Below are 16,170 nucleotides of genomic sequence, written 5' to 3'. Positions count from 1 at the left end.
AGAAATCTCTCCCGTCTGCAAAGAACTGCAAAACAGTTCATGGATTCGTATTGAAGGATGGTATTCTGTTTCTCTACTTTCTGGCCCTGTTGAGTAATGTGGTGTTGAGACTAGCTCTCATTGATGTTTCAGCAAGGGCAAACTGGCTGACTTTAATGAGAAGAAAAGTTTTGAAAGTTACTAAAATACTATTATGTCCAAGACCTTATCATGATTCTGTTGGCATTAGCTTTTCAGAAAGGAACTGTAAAATGGTAGTCTTCATGGAAAAGTTTTCAAGCTCAAATAGTTTTCAAGTTTTCCTATCTTTCATTTACACTTTTGTTCAATGCACCCTCTCATACTTGCTCTGTTCCCCACCCAAGTGCAGTCCACTGCATTGCAGTGGGAGGGAAAGTTCGAAATGAGATGCATTGCTCAGTCAGGTGGCTTGACAGTGAAAATTTCAAGTCCACAGCTCTGGTGAAGAATAGCAGTAGATATGCCAGAACTATCTGTCACACACTTTGGGCTTTATGAAGTTTCTGCGCATTGAATCATAGTTACTTGGTTTGCCAGAGATACTGTGCTGACAGACCATCTAGCAAAATCATTCTTTTTTGTCTTCAGATGCCTCTTACTTAAGTCCATTTTTAGACGGTATGAGACCAAATGTTCAGCTATTGTCCTGGTTTCAGCTGGGATAGAGTTAATTTTCTTCCTAGTAGCTGGTATAGTGCTGTGTTTTGGATTTAGTGTGAGAATAATGTTGATAACACACTGATGTTTTAGTTGTTGCTAAGTAATGTTTACACCAGTCAAGGACTTTTCAGCTTCCCATGCTCTGCCAGGTGCACAAGAAGCTGGGAGGGGGCACAGCCGAGATAGTTGATCCAAACTGGCCAAAGGGCTATTCCATACCATATGGTGTCATGCTCAGTATATAACGCTGGGGGAGTTGGCCAGGGGACAGTGATTGCTGCTTGGGGACTGGCTGGGCATCAGTCGGCGGGTGGTGAGCGGTTGCATCACTTGTTTTTTTTCTTGGATTTTGTTCTTCTCTCTCTCCCTCTCTTGTTATTTTCCTTTTCATTACAATTTATTATTGTTATTATTTTATTTCATTTCAGTTGTTAAACTGTTGTTATCTCAACCCACGAGTTTTCTTACTTACGCTCTTCTGATTCTCTCCCCCATCCCACCGGGGGGGGGAGGGTGAGTGAGCAGCAGTGTGGGGCTTGGTTGCTGACTGGGGCTAAATAACAACAGCTATATTTTGGGAACTGTAAAAAATTTATTGACTTAGATATCTGTGCCGAAAATAATTTCTGATAATGAAAGAACATGTTTTATTTTTGCTGAAAATAATTTCTGAAAAGGAAAGAGTATGTTTTAATTTTGCAAGTCAGATTGGAAGTCATCATGTCTATCTGTAGTATTATGAGGCAATTGGGATTTAAAAGTGGTGAGCTGAATGAAGGCAGAAGAGACCTTGCTGTAGTATTAATACCTCATGGGAAGTCTGCTATCTTCTGCCTGATATCACCCAATTGGTAGCAAAGACCTCAAATTATGGATGTTTGAGGACAGAGTTTTCAGATCTGTCGTTTTTCAGCCCAAGTTATATTACATGATTCAGGATTCTTCTTTCTTGGGCCATGCGATTTTTTTAGTAGGAAAAAATATTAACTGTTTTAAACTTCCAAACTGATTCTAATGCCTTGCATATGATAATGCCTGTACATGTCTCACGGCAGTTTTGACGTTCACTATGTGAGAGAGATTTTTCAAACTGATCAAAGGGAGGCCAATCATCAGCACTGTTTATTTTTCTTCCTTTTGTTTTATGCTTATAATTGTAATCAACATGCTAGGGAGACTCCTGATATGCTTATGTCCTTTACCTCAGTGGCAATGTGTTCAGGTAAATCTTCCTTAGCACTGATGACTGTTGTCACCTTTTGCATTCTTTTGCTGGTGTTTGGACTGGTGCTTAGCCTTTGTAGATGCTGAATAGTTTTAACTTTCACTTGTTACAATGAAAAATAAAATTAGGAAAGCATAATGGATCTAACATTCAAAAATGATTGCTTGGCAGGTGGAGAAAGGCTATCAAGATTGTTATCAAGTGTTGCCCTGTGTGACCAGAATACTGTTTTCACTCAGGCAGTGAAGAGACCACTTACTGTAGTTACCCAAGGCAGGTTCAAATCAGGAAACAGTAATGTACATGCTGCCATGGACACCCTTAAATATTTTAAAGTGACAATAAAAAGCAAACTGAATTGAAAAGGGACATATAATTTATATCCCTCAAACATGCTTATTTACTCAAGTTTGTAATAGCAGCTTTCTAAGCTCTGGAATTCTTCATTGAATTTCTAAACTTACATTCTATCTGTAATAGAATCCTACACTTTACTCACTGAGACTCTGTCTCGGCAAAAACATTAATTACATCACAGTCGTTAAATAAGGAAACAGCAACCCTAATAGAGTCCTAAACTTGGATACTTAGTGTTCTGAGTTCTCAGATTCACTTAACATCCACTTTCCTGATGTATCAAGGAAGCTTTAGTTCACAGTTGATAATGCTAGAACTGCGATCAAGTACAAAGGCTGTAAGTTCCTACTTCATATTCCACATACTTTTCTTCTAGTTCTTCCTAATTACATGTTTATTTTTAAACCGAATTTCAGTATGTGAATATTAGAGGCACTTATTTGACTCTCTGCTGAGTTAGGAAATTTTCCTGAAAGCCTATATGTTAATATGAGTGGAGAGAACTGACTGGAAAGGATGTGACAGAATTGTTCTAGAGTGAAAATCAAATCTTTTACAAAAACCAGCTGATTTTACCAACGTTATCAAATGAAAACTAGAAAAACAAAGATGAAAATGGTAGGAAGTGTTTTAATTTCTAGTTATGAAGTATTTTTCATGTCCTAGTTTTTAGTATACAGTTGTGAATAACAATAAAATGGCTTTAATTTACTTAATACAAGTCTTTAAATTATATTTTTCTGTGTAAAAAAAATTCAGAAAAAATTAGATTGTCATTTTGAAATCCTGAACTATATAGCTACAAACCTGATGATGAAGGGTCTAATGAGTCTGAACTATTTATAGAAATATTGTTACTGAGAGTTATGCTGTCAACTCAGTTAAACTATTTTCATTATTATAGAGGTACCCAATATAGAGGCATTTTGAACTTAGAGTTATTCTTTGTTTTATGCACCTAAATAGCTACTTTATAGCCACTGAGACTGTGTATACATTACAAATATAAAGCAAAGAATGTTTGCAAGTCTTCTTCAGAATGGTTCTAAAATAAAACTTAAAATACAATAATAGCATCTGTTGAACTTCAGCAGAGCTCTTGGTTTTCCTACATTTGGGCATGTATAGATATCTTTTCCCAATTCTCTTCTTTTTTTGTTGGGTATGTAAGATTTTTTCTTATATCTACTTCGTTGTAGTCTTCTAGCGATAGGCACAATATTAACAGACGTATGACTTTTTCGTATTTCAAGAGGAAACTTCTGCTCAGTTTTCTGCTAGGAATATAGCAGACAGGCAAATCCAGCAATTTGTGCTGGGGAGGCCCAAGTAGGAGTTTGGGTTAAATTTTGCTAAGGATGTATTGGGCTCAAAGCAGCCATTTCTGTTTGCTCTTAAGGCTTCTGCCCTCTTTCTCTTCCAGTTTTACTGATGGAGAGGGTATAATGAGCCTGGGGTAGTCCTCCTCTATAGCCTTGTTGCCTGTATAGAAGAATAGGCAGCAGTTTGCTGAGGGGGTGCAGAGCTGTTAAGTGATCATTTGTCTTGGTTGTGCTCAGGGCTTCACCCTTCCAGAAGGAAGTACAGACTGGTATCACTGTGTGAACCCACTCGACACACCAAAGCTGGTAGGCTAAATTTTAGACTTTAAAGGGCTTTATTAAAAATGCCAGTATTTGGGGTGTCTGGTCTGCAGAGAATTTCCTCTACTGTCTCCAGCTTGACCTTTCCTCTTTTCTTTTGTCTTCTGGCAGATCCTGATGAAGTAAAATATGACATCACACACATGCACTAGGTCCAAGTGGCAGATAACTTGAACATAATTCCTTTCAGCCCCATTTGGGTTGACGTTTAGGCACCAAACATGAACCTCGTGTACTCTTTTGTCTATTGTTGGCACAGCACCAGATTCTTCTTGCTGCCAGGAACGGCAGCAGCTGCTGCTGCCCTCAGCAGCCTTTAGCTAGAGCAGCATAAGCCTCTTCCAGGCTGGGCAAGAAAGAGGAGAGTGTAAGATCTCTTAGGTTACCTCTTTTTACTTTAAGGAAAAGGCTTCACATTTCTCCTTCTTTTCTTAACACGTTGTCATCTCAAACCTCTTTGTTGCTGATGTGTTCTGTACATGCTTGGAATTTCAGTGATTCTCAAAAGTCAGAGTTAGTCTGTCCTGAGCCCTGCTTGCCTGCCTGTCTCCCAGCCTTCCTTAGTTCCTAGTTTCATGTCAATAAACTGCTCTGAAGTCTGGAGTCCTGTTTAGGGTGAGTGTATCTCTGGCATCACTCATATGTTATCGGGCTAAGAACTTGTGCCTGCAACGCTTGTCCAGAGATGGAGTTCTAAGCCACAATTGTCAATGCCAGATGACACTGAGACATTCAAATATGATCCCATACACAACATAAAAACTTTTAGAAGAATTGGAGGTTTTCTGTATGAAGAACTGCTTGATAGAGCCTTTGCCACAAAAAGTGCCCTAGAGGTTTCTCCAGAGTAAAGAGAAAACCTGAGATTTTTCTCCCCAGAGACAGTGAGGGCTATGTGTTTTGAAGTGGAAATGCCAAAGCACAAGTACAAACTAGATGCATAGTGATAATAAGACTACTGTGCACCCAGTGAGCTATTCAATTGGTCATTTACATGTGCAATACCCTCCTAATAGCCATTCTGCTTCATCTCCTTGTTGTATATATGCAGGGACAGTAGCTCTGCAGGCAAAGTAAGCATGCCATCACTCAAGAAACTTTATAAATGAGCCCTTCTATAACACTGTGACTGACAGGGCAGTATTATTTTTCTGATAGTTGGTGATGTCATGGAGTGGCTATTGTTCACTGTTCTGTTATTTAATGTTATAATTGAATAAAATGTCTGCCTGTTTTGTGCCTCCAACAAGAAGAGACATTTATCCATGGAAAAATTGTGAATTACTGGGGGGGGTTGTTTAATAATGAAATACAGCCTGGCTAATGCTGATTCCACTGTGTATGTGCATGTGTATATCAAACCTATACAATTTACTGTACTCTTGTTGACAATGCTAAGGATTAGTTTTGTAGTTTGCTTTGTTCCTTTTTCTTTTCATAAACATGTGCAGTCATTGATCATATGTGAGTGACCAGAAGTAGCTCCTGACCTGACCTGAAGTAGCTCCACCACTGAAAACAATCATTGATTAGCATCGCGCTGAAACTTACAGACATTCCATGTTCAAATTTCAGTGCAGTGAGTTCCATAGCTGAATCCACAGAAGGCAACCACACCAGGAAAGCTACATGTATCACAAGGAGAAGAAAAATTGTTAACGTTAGTGAGGTTACCTGAAGAGGACAATTAGTACATATTCTTGTAATGGAGCAAATGCAGTCTCACTGCGAATGGACTGACCTCTGTGCACATCACCCCACTCCTGTCCTCTGGAAAGGCTCTTGCCCACCTCTTAATTCCTGTTTCTTGTTTCCTTGACACAGTACTGATATTTTAGCGGAAACAGAAATACTGGCAGTAACTTTTTGGAGGAGCAGAGAAGGGTGCTTGGAGTTTATGAAGGTTCAAAGAGAGACTGGATATTTGCATGGAAGAGAAATCTGTTGAGTGTCAGTATGTTGCTAGAAACCACATCCAGCACAGAAAGACCTTAAGTTGAAAATTATTAAGGGCTCAGCAAGCCATAGGAGGAAGAATTGTATATGCCTGCCTTATTCTCTTCCGTAAACATCCCCTCATAGCTGCTGCTGGAGATAGGATATTGGACTAAATGGATTTTTGATCTGACCAGCTATGGCCATTCTTATGCTTTATGAAACAGGGAATAATAGAGGGTCTGAAATCACCTTTGTACCTCCATTAATTCAACCACTGTTCTTTATCATAATATGAAAGGGAATGGAGAAGATGAATAGATATAGTTGATTTTGACTGGCTTTTAAGTTATGTATTGAACTTGTGCTTGAAACATGACTTGTAATGTAAATGAAGCATAACCGAATACATAGCTGTGACAAATTGGTATTAAACGGTCATTGTGAAAAGTGGTGGGAGTGAAATGTGACCTCGTCTTTTTATCAGTTCTTTTAGAAAAGTGTCTATAATTATTTCATACTACAGAAGTTTCCATGAGTCAGCAGTCTACACCACCTTTTGTCTGATTCATGGTGTTCCTCTCCCAAAACTGCCTGGTGTCAGTTGCCACCAGTAGAGCATTTTTTTCAATAGCTCCTGTTAGGAAGGTTTGCTAGCATGCCTTGGGTTTGTGGAATTACGTAAAGAATGTAACTAATTTAGTTTTAAATGTTTACTTATGTAGCATATTATTTTAATTAAAGTTGTATTTTAACATAGGAAAAATAAAGCATGTGCAATATTGAAGCCAAAGGTTAAAGAGAACAGCATAGTAACTCGAAACTGGTCTGGAGCCTGTCACTCTTTGGTCTGCAGTACTGTTTCTTGCAGGTGATCCTGTTCAAATCAATCAGATTGCTAAGGGTGTAAGGTGGTGTTGAGTGAGACCTGGGCTGGTGGTATCCAGCCCAAAGAGATTAAAGCAACCTTCATCATACAGGACTTTGGTAGACAATCTTTAAGAGTGGGTTTTATGGCAGCCTGCACTTGCACAGCCAGCAGCTTCAGTCTCACTCATCCCACTCAACTCATTCACATCCAGCCTCTTCCTTTTAGAAAGAACAGTTACCCATCTTACAGTAACTGTGGCTCTCAGAGATGCTCTGTCGACAGGCAACCCACTCAAAGTGTTCGTTTAACTTGTGTGCATGCTACCTTGGAGTCTGCAGGCATCAATTTCTGTTTGGGCTGCATATGTGCCCCTCTCCCATCTCAACTTCTTCGAGCAGGATGAACAAAGTGGCCCCAACAATTGCCTTGTTCATTTGGTGTGATTAATCAGACTCATTATCACCAGGAATGGTTTTGGCTTGTGGGATGCCCTCAGGTAGTCAGAATGTCTCAAAAGAGCCAAAGGTGTGTAAGGTTAATTGCCTTTCCCTTGTTTTTTGTCTACTTCCTAAGGAGGCTATCTGCCTTGCTTCATGGCAAAAAAGGGAGCTGTGTTAGAGCTGCTTTGGTATCGTGGGGGTCTCGCTTCATTCTTAGTGTTAAAGAGAGGGACTCTTAACTCCCTGACCCATCACCATGTCTGTCCTTTCAGCAGATCTGAGCTTCCATGTGCCTGTATGGTTGTAGGACTGTGCCACACTACTGCTGTTAGAGCTGAAGGCCGACACTATGGATTACTGACTAGTTAAATATGCAGTAAGTTTCAGGTAGCTGAAATCTCAGCTGTACAGACTATTTAAGCATACTCTAAATGTTAATTGAATTCTAGCCTGAGAATTAATTTGAGAGAGGGAAAGGATTTGTTCAGAGATCTGTCTTTAGAATGGCTTGTTGACTCCTTCCTGACTTACCTGCAAGGAATATGAAAAGTCTGGGTGATTTATAGTATGAAATTGATTGCTAAGAGTAATGCAAGAGATCCTTTAAAACATCGGGAGATTGTTCTCTCAAGGAGACAAGTGAGAGTTGTATATATGTACCTTGGTTTGAGATTCGATGACGCTTATATCAGAGTTCAGATCTTAAATTTGTGCTCTCAGAAAACTGGTGTTTGAGGGACTTGTTATTCCAGCCAGATTTGGTGCACACTTCAACTTGCTTTCCTTTAAGAAAACACTGTTACTGAGAACGGTGTTGAGCATTTGACATATCTGGTCTGAAGACAGTTCTGTCTGGGTAGAAGAACTGTATTTTAACCTGTAACAGAAGAATCTCTGATTCTAGCAATATATGTTGTCTGTCCATTCATAAATCTAGACATTGTTTGGTAGGAGAACATAATCTTATAAATTAAGACCTGGTTTCCTGCTCTAAATCAGAGTGCCCTTAAACTATCAGTTATCACGGAAATCACCTTGCAGAATCCAAGGTGTTAAATACAGACAAACTGGGTTTTGGCAGAAGTTTAGGCCATGATAATGCAAATGTCTGTGGCAGATAATTGAAGTGAAAGATGCAACAGTTCTGAGAATCAAAACTCGTATTCAGAGCATCTGTTTGCTTGGGCTTTCTTTGGCCTTGGCTTTTCTTCCACCATTTCCAAGTTTCCTTCAAAAGCAGGGGGAGAAGCTAACACAGTGGTGACTGCAATGAGCTTGGAAAGTTCTCAGGCAGGAACCTGGACTTCTCAAGTGTGCAAAAAACAAAGCTGGTGTCACTTTGTGTCTAGTTGGCCTCAAGGTGATCTAGAAGGATGAGGTGGAAGCTCTAATGCAATGTGATGAATAATATGAAACTAACTTGAAGTAGGAAGATTACTGCAGTTCTTGTTTTGAGAATTACCCCTAACATGGAGAGTACTTGGACTGAAGGTGCTGAAAGGGTGTTGGTCAGAGCAGAGGATCAGCTGTGCAAGGCAGGAGAAGGAGGTCTTGGCATAAGGAGCTTTAAGTAATACTGGTCCATAAGTGAGAAGTCCATGCCTAAGCCTGGACAGCGCTCCTTGCTTCAGCAAGAAGGAGGCTGCTGCCCAATCCACAGGTACCTTCCCTCTGCTCTTGGAGTCTTTCTCTGAGGGGTGATGCTCTTTAATCCCTGGAGGAGAATCTCTGCATAGGTGAGGCACCAGCTGGCTGTTTTTGAGAAGTGAAACACACACGTGTTTTGCAGTCAGAGTCTCCCTTTCCAGGCTTAAGTAGCAAAACCAGTTGTAGATGTGCTTCCAGTCTTCCAGCGTGCTGGGGTAAGGGTTTGAAAACTCCACAGTTCCTGTGCATGTGGTGTGCCCTGAGCAAGCAGCAGCGTTTGATGAGGCCATCATTTGCTGTCATGGCTGATGCCTGTGGATAGCAGTGGCCCTGGGAGGTGATGAAAATCTGAGCTCGTCCCACAGCCTCTTTCATGAGTGCCCCGACACCCAAGGCAGGGCAGGGAAGAAAGCCCTCTGCTCCCTCCCCTCTCAGCTCCCAGCACCTGTGGCATGCTTCCCTGGAGGTCTTCCCATAAAACCTGCCCTGCGGTGGCGGTTCAGACAAGAAGCATGTTTGGAAAACACGCTGTCCTTGCATCAGTGGTGCCATCGGTACCAAGTACCCAGATGTAGGCTGATCGCGGTGGAGTTTTATCTCCCCCCTCATCAGCCAGCTGTGGGACGGGAGCCTGGAGTGACTGCCAGCCGGCGGCAGTGCCGAAGTGAACCCAGGGAGGGCCTCTGCGATTTGATCAGCCTCCTGCGGGAGGGCAGCGGGTTAATGGCTGCTGCCCCATGTGTGCCAGGCCGGGGTGGGCCTGGCCTTCACAGGGTCCCCAGCAAGGGGCAGGGGCCAGGCCAGGCCCAGGCAGCCCCCAACTGCCACCATGATGTCAGCAGGTCCCAGGGGTGCCACTGTGTTCCCCAACTGCGCTCCCGCAGCCTTCTCCACCGCCTCAGGGATGGGCCCCTGGCCTCTCCCCCTCAGTGCCTGCCATTAGTGTTGCCTTTGTCCTGAAAGAGGAGCTGTTGGCAAGCTGCCCCGGAGAAACACTCGCTGGTGGCCATAGCTGCGCAAAGCCTCAGCTCCCCTGGGCCTGTGCACAGCTCTCCCCAAGCCACCACGCCTCTGTGTCTGCGGGATGGAGGAAAAAAATATTTGGTAAGAGAACAGGCTTTCAGCATTAGCAGTTTATTGTTGTTGAGGTGTTGTGATAAATAAAGGTGAGAAAACTCTGCAAGCAAACTGCCAGTCCCTACCCAGGCCCTGGCTTAGGTGCAGTCCCCGCTTGCCGGCCACGCTGGGCATAGTGAGGAGGTGAGATCTCACCTCCTGCCCGCTGGAGAGGCGGTTGCCACTGGAGAGGGTGGTCCGAGGGACAGGTCTCCATGAAACTGGCCTTGCCCCTTGGCAGCTGTGCGGCAGCTGTGCGTGCTTGCAGTCCCTGCAGGCCCAGGAGCAGGGCGGCTCGGCCCAGCGGCTGTGAGTGGGGCCGGGAGGTGTTGGGGCTGTGGCTGCCCATATCCGAGGCTGAACGTGCCTTTCCTCTCCTGGGCCAGACCTTCCTGCCTTTTACCCCAAAACCAGTTATTCCTGATGTGGTCTGTGTTTCTGATACCTCAGAAACTCTTGCTTTAGAGTAGCCTTATTCTTGGCAAAAATAGACCAGCTGCTCAGGGATGAGAAATGTACTAAACCTTGTAATTTAGTTACCTTGGTAACATCTGTAAGGAACTACCAGCGCAAACCCACTATTTTTTTCTTGATCTCTTTTATAGCAATACATATTTATGTTTACTTGGCAAAAGTGTGATTTATAGCCATTGTAGCCATTCTCCTGAACATTATCCTGACAGGCAATAGTTCCCATTTCTAACAAGCAAGGTTAAATGACTGTAAAAGCAGGTATTTGACTTTATAGTACAAACGGAGATTTACCATCAAGTAACTAAGCATTTGCTAAGCAAAGCCGAAATCGTGTAAATACTATATTATTGTTTCAAAGTATTATGTTGCTTGATCACATTTACTCAGCATAGGAATTTTTTCAATGGTTGTGTTTTAGAACAAGTAGAAAAGATCTATTTATTTTTTTTCTTTTGCATTGTAACATTCTCACACAAATGTAAGTTTTAGTTGTCAACCATTCATTGTACGGGAAAAAAAAAGAAATAAAAGCATTATTGCTTATGATTACAAGACAAAACTAACAGCCTTGCTTTGGACTTGGTTGTTCCTGGATGTGGCTCTAGGCACAGCTCTCTTCCTACTCCATCATTCCCATTTAGCCATCTATGTCCTGGTAGTGGCTCCTCTGCACTGCGCAACCCGGGACACTCGGGTGCTGACACACAGAAGTTCGCTAGGGATCAGACTTGTATGCTGTAGAGTAGGCACGGCCCCCAGCTTTTAGGTGGCTCTTTGCATTCTCTGGTTACTCACTTGTTTCTCCCTTTGCTCCCAACAGCACGGAATTTTCTAAGCCCTTCAAAGGGAGGAGCATCCTTCACTCAGTGACCGATTCAGTAATTGATTTAATTAATTTGAAACTAACTGTCACTTATTAAACTGATAATCAAGAAGCCAATTATCTGTTAACAGTCCTAAATACGAATCAGTGGTAACCAAAGTGTTTCTCTCTTAAATAAAGAAATCTGGATTTCTTTCTGATATTTCAGAGCTTTTAAAATGAGTTGTAAATATGGCTATTTTCTTTAAAAAATTAAAGACCCTATATTAGAATCCTGTATTCTAGTTCAGAATAATAAAACTGCGTATTTATTTCTGAAACTGTGTTTAGAATTTTAACCTTTTTAATGTGTTATGTCCTGTAAGACCTAAGTCTCAGGGCATGATAGAAAGTTTATTAAGGATAAATCCTGCTCACCTTATTAATTTATGTAGCTGAAATCCTCAAGTAGCCCCAGGTTTGTAAATCAGAACGTTTCCATTGCTCTGTTGCAAGTTGGGTTGGTGTACACCTTTAAAAGTCTTATTCTAGGAATGTTATGTCTTTCATTGTATATACATTTGTATTTGTAAGAGGTAATGTAAAAGTGGTACACACCAAAACATAGCTGTATTTTTTATTGCAGCCTTTAATTATAAAGCATTTTGTAAACCAGAAAAATGTTCCTTAATAAAAGCATTTAAATTATGATTTTTATTATGTATTTTCATGAAACTAGATTTTTTTTTTACAGGTTTACAAAACAAAGCAATTTAAAAAAATATGTTCAGAATGTGTGCCCATTCCTATATACTTTATGACATAAAAGTGTTGGATGAGTACAGCAAGCAAGCCACTGATGTATGATGGCTTGTCTATGGCTAAATACTTAATTGAATTAGATCATTACCCATTTATACGATATTTTCTTCACTTTTCAAATTCTGATCTGAGGGTGGTGAATAGTTGGGTTTTACTGTATTAATGACGGAGAGTCAACAATTTGATTAATCATGTAGTTCCAAGCATGGATATTTCTGAGCACATCCTTTAAAGAATGTGTCCTGATGGTTTTTTAAATTCCGCATGTATATAAATGTGTTTGTTTCTTTTCTATGGAAGTTGTTTAGAAGGGTCTGAAAGCAGATGGTATATTAAGGTACTAATATATTAAGGTCCATCTCATCCCATATCCCCAGTTTCAATTTTTACACATTTCTGGCTGCTAACCCCCCAGTTTTGTTTCCAGCATCACTGTCTGTGATAAGCATAGGCTTGTAGAGCCCTGGGCAGGTGTTTTACTAAACACCTTTACTAAAACCATATAGGTCACCAAAAAAGAGGTGGTTTAGAGAACAAGAAGTAAGCAAATTGAGGGCTGAATTCTGCTGCCATTTAATCCATTGAAGGATGAATTGTTTTACTAGATAGCCTGTTGGCCAAAAGATTGTTTAGAAGTAAAGAAGGGCTGAGTAGTAGCATAGGTGGCAAATTCTGGTGCTGACAAACACGGGATACACAAACCCATAAGCATGTGAAGACACATGTTAATCATGGATTTCAGCTGTAAAGTCTTAGGGTTAACAACAACACATCCAGAGTTTTCAGATGTAACTTTCAGGTTCATAATTCAATCCTTTATTGAGCAGTATTTTTAAATATATTATGACACACAATGAATGAGCAAAGTGAATGAGCACCTGAACAAAATGAAGAGAGGATCTTTGTTTCTGGAGTCAACTTTTCCAGTATAATCTCTACTGCCAGCAGTGAATACATCAGATGTATTTACGTCGTATCTGTGCAAGAGGATGTTTATGGATATGACATATGCTGCTCTGCACCCTTAAAACCTGAGAACTAGATTCTCTCTCAGTGCCACGTGCATCTCTGTTGATTTCAGAAATATGCAATACTGCCATAATGAGCATGGTATAAGAATCTAAATAGATTCATAGACATATGGACAGACAGATGGATTAAGGCAGACTTTGTCACTTTGTCCCTAAAAATTCTTTGTGATACTTATCTTTTGTGTACACAGTGACACTAAGGTGTCAGCCCAGGTCATTTCCCTTAACTTAGTAATATTTTATGGATTTACATAAAGTTTTTACTTGAAAACGTGGAGGAGTGTATGTGTACATTTTGCAGAAATGTACTGGTGCTAGTAATATAAACCATTTTCATTCTATTTTTAAAAACATTGTGAAGGTATAAATTATGTTTGAACTGGACAGAGATGATGATGTGTGGCATGTGACTGAAAATATATATTTTTTAATAGATGATTCAGCCGCAGAGAGTTTTAATGGCAATGAGACCGTGGGACACAGTTCCAATGCTTCAGGGGGAACACACTGCAGGGAGATGGCAGAAACCAACAGTAATGGCAAAACAAATCTGGAGCAGGATGAGCAGCCTCTGAACCTGAGTGACAGTCCCCTCTCTGCTCAGCTGACTTCAGAATACAGACTAGATGATCACAGCAGTAATGGAAAGAACAAATACAAGACTCTCCTGATTTCTGATCTCAAGATGGAACGGGAGGCAAGAGAAAATGGAAGCAAGGTAAGATGCTTCCACATGCTCCAGATATGAAGTGTGTAGCTTAGAAAAGGAAAAGATTTGTGAGGCCAAACCAAAGGTTATTCCCAGCTAAGCACTTAATACAATGTGTCTAACGTTTGTCACATCATTACTCAAACGCTATACATAGATTTGTATGCTCTGTTACACATATATGATGCATATGTACATTAATTGTACGTGGATGTACATGGGTGAATACATATATATAGGCATATATATTGTGCTGACACACTGACAAAGACCAGTGCAGTTCTCCGTCAGGCATGAATTTTATCAGTCCATTTATTGAGAACATTACCCATTTGAAATACATATATAAAAAAATATGTATATAATGTAATACATATATATGTATATATACTGGGATACATATATCTATGTATATTTATAGATGACCATCTCATTACATGTATTATGTACCTATAGAATGAATCTGTATGAATGTTAAGTGTGGATGCCTAAGCAAATTACTACACGTGAATTATTAACATCTGAAAGGAACTGATTTGGTTCCTTCCTGATTGTTTGTGTTATGCAGGCACCTAACCTGAATTAAAACTGACAAGTTTGCTTTAAGAAGCTGTAATCCCCTGAGGGCTTTTCTCTGGAGTTTCCATTATGGGAGTAAGGAGAAGCGAGGCTGGTTATATTGACAGATCCTATAGATTAGATAGCTAGCTTTCTAGGAAGGTGTTTGTCATGAGGGCATACTGTAGGGAGGGTGAAGAAATGGCCTGTATCATAGAATTTATCCACTGATCTTACTGGTGACAAGTTCCTGGTTTTTATCTGATAACTCCCAACTGGATTACCACTTTTAGTGCAGCAATAATAGGATGTTAATACTGGATCCAAATACTATTAATGCTAGTCACTAGGTTTCAGTAGCTCAGTACAAAATAACCTGACAACATAGATTGAATGGCCACATTTTTTGCAGGGCTTTGAAATAGGAGTGGTACGGAAAATCACTTTTTCTAGGTATATCCAGAAGGGGATTTGTACATGACTGATGTCTAGAGAAAAACATTTATTTATGCTAAAATTTTAATTCCTGTCTTCATTGCCTGCAGAGTAAAAATAAAAACTTGAAATGCTTTTTTAACTCAAGTGTCTGGTTTTGGTGGGTAGAAGAAAGGGAGACCAAATGGGAGATTGTTGGTCTTTTTCTTTCTTGGCCGTTCCAGTTTAGCAAATCATGTGTCCTAAAACCTTCTCCATAAAATGTTTATGAAAGCCTGTTTATCTGCCTGGAATATTTTTGTTTCCACAAATTTTTGTTTTATTGAAAATGTTCTGAATAGCTCTAGTCTCAGAGTGTGTATACACTCCAGTGCTGGATTTACGCAGTACTTTCATTGTTGCACAGTGAGTCCCAAATAGGCTAATATGAACGGTATCTTCATTTGCTCCAGGGCACATTGTTTCAATGAACCTTTTATAAGCCAGTCACCCAAATATTGATAGACACACAGGCTCTTTTGCCCGAGGTCCATTGCGGCTTCTGCCATTACTCTTGCAAATGCACAAATAAGCTTGGTGAAGAAAGGGAGGAGTCTTAATGTGGAACTCATTTGTAGCTAAGACAAGAACATAGCCTAATGTTACATTTCCAATTTTAATCAGTTCCAACTCAGATGCAAAAAAAAAAAGTATCAAAAAGTGTTAAAAATCTGTTTCTATGAATCAAGATGACAATCAAAGCCATCTCATTCTTTGTTATTCTACAAATTTTAAGAGGCCTGAATCATCCCCCACATCGATATATTCTTTCATCACTCACTGTCATCCTACCCACTCTATACTGACAACAATATGCAGATTTGTCCCCCCTTTTTGTCCTAGTGAAAGTCATGTTGATGTTTACAGTTCATTTAAGTGTATGATTTATTAGGTATGCAGTAAAGATTATTAAATATGGAGTGAAGACGTCAGGAAGAACACACTCCTGGGATAAACAAGAATTTGTCAGAGATTTGTAAGCTGAGCGTAGAGTAAAAGAATGTTTTTGTGGCCAATTTAATATTTTACAGATGAATTCTACTCTTTTTAGATTTAAAAAACATTATAGAATATTTTTAGAAGGAACAAAACCCATCAATGTATTAGAATAGAATGGGACTGTACAGTATCTTGGTGTTTCATATGCATACATACACACTCATATAAATCATTACTACTGTTTTACCTTAAGGGATATCTTACATGCTAAAGAGTCAGAATGTTTTACAAGCCCTAGACCTGAGGTCCTCTGCCTTCCCCTGGTGATGCAGGTTACTGGGCCCCTCTAGAAGAGTGTTCTGGCCATTACTGAGCTGATTAATTTTGAACAATGCAGAAGATCAAACTCCTAGCTGTGTGCAGTACCCACTGGATACACTTGGGCA

At 40.3% G+C, this 16,170-nt stretch overlaps 1 protein-coding gene across 4 annotated transcripts in view; it reads left to right on the top strand.

The window, feature by feature from the left end:
* NOL4 (nucleolar protein 4) overlaps positions 1-16,170 on the top strand; it is a 196,841-nt gene that overhangs the window by 101,344 nt on the left and 79,327 nt on the right. For all 4 annotated transcript variants that reach the window (XM_075495702.1, XM_075495701.1, XM_075495700.1 and 1 more), the window contains exon 6: positions 13,479-13,762. In XM_075495702.1, the coding sequence (XP_075351817.1) occupies positions 13,479-13,762 (284 nt within the window). The remainder of the gene's footprint in view (positions 1-13,478; positions 13,763-16,170) is intronic.

The sequence above is a fragment of the Mycteria americana genome, chromosome 2, assembly GCF_035582795.1.
Source record: "Mycteria americana isolate JAX WOST 10 ecotype Jacksonville Zoo and Gardens chromosome 2, USCA_MyAme_1.0, whole genome shotgun sequence".
Taxonomy (NCBI): domain Eukaryota; kingdom Metazoa; phylum Chordata; class Aves; order Ciconiiformes; family Ciconiidae; genus Mycteria; species Mycteria americana.
This window is presented reverse-complemented; position numbering and strand designations above follow the sequence as displayed.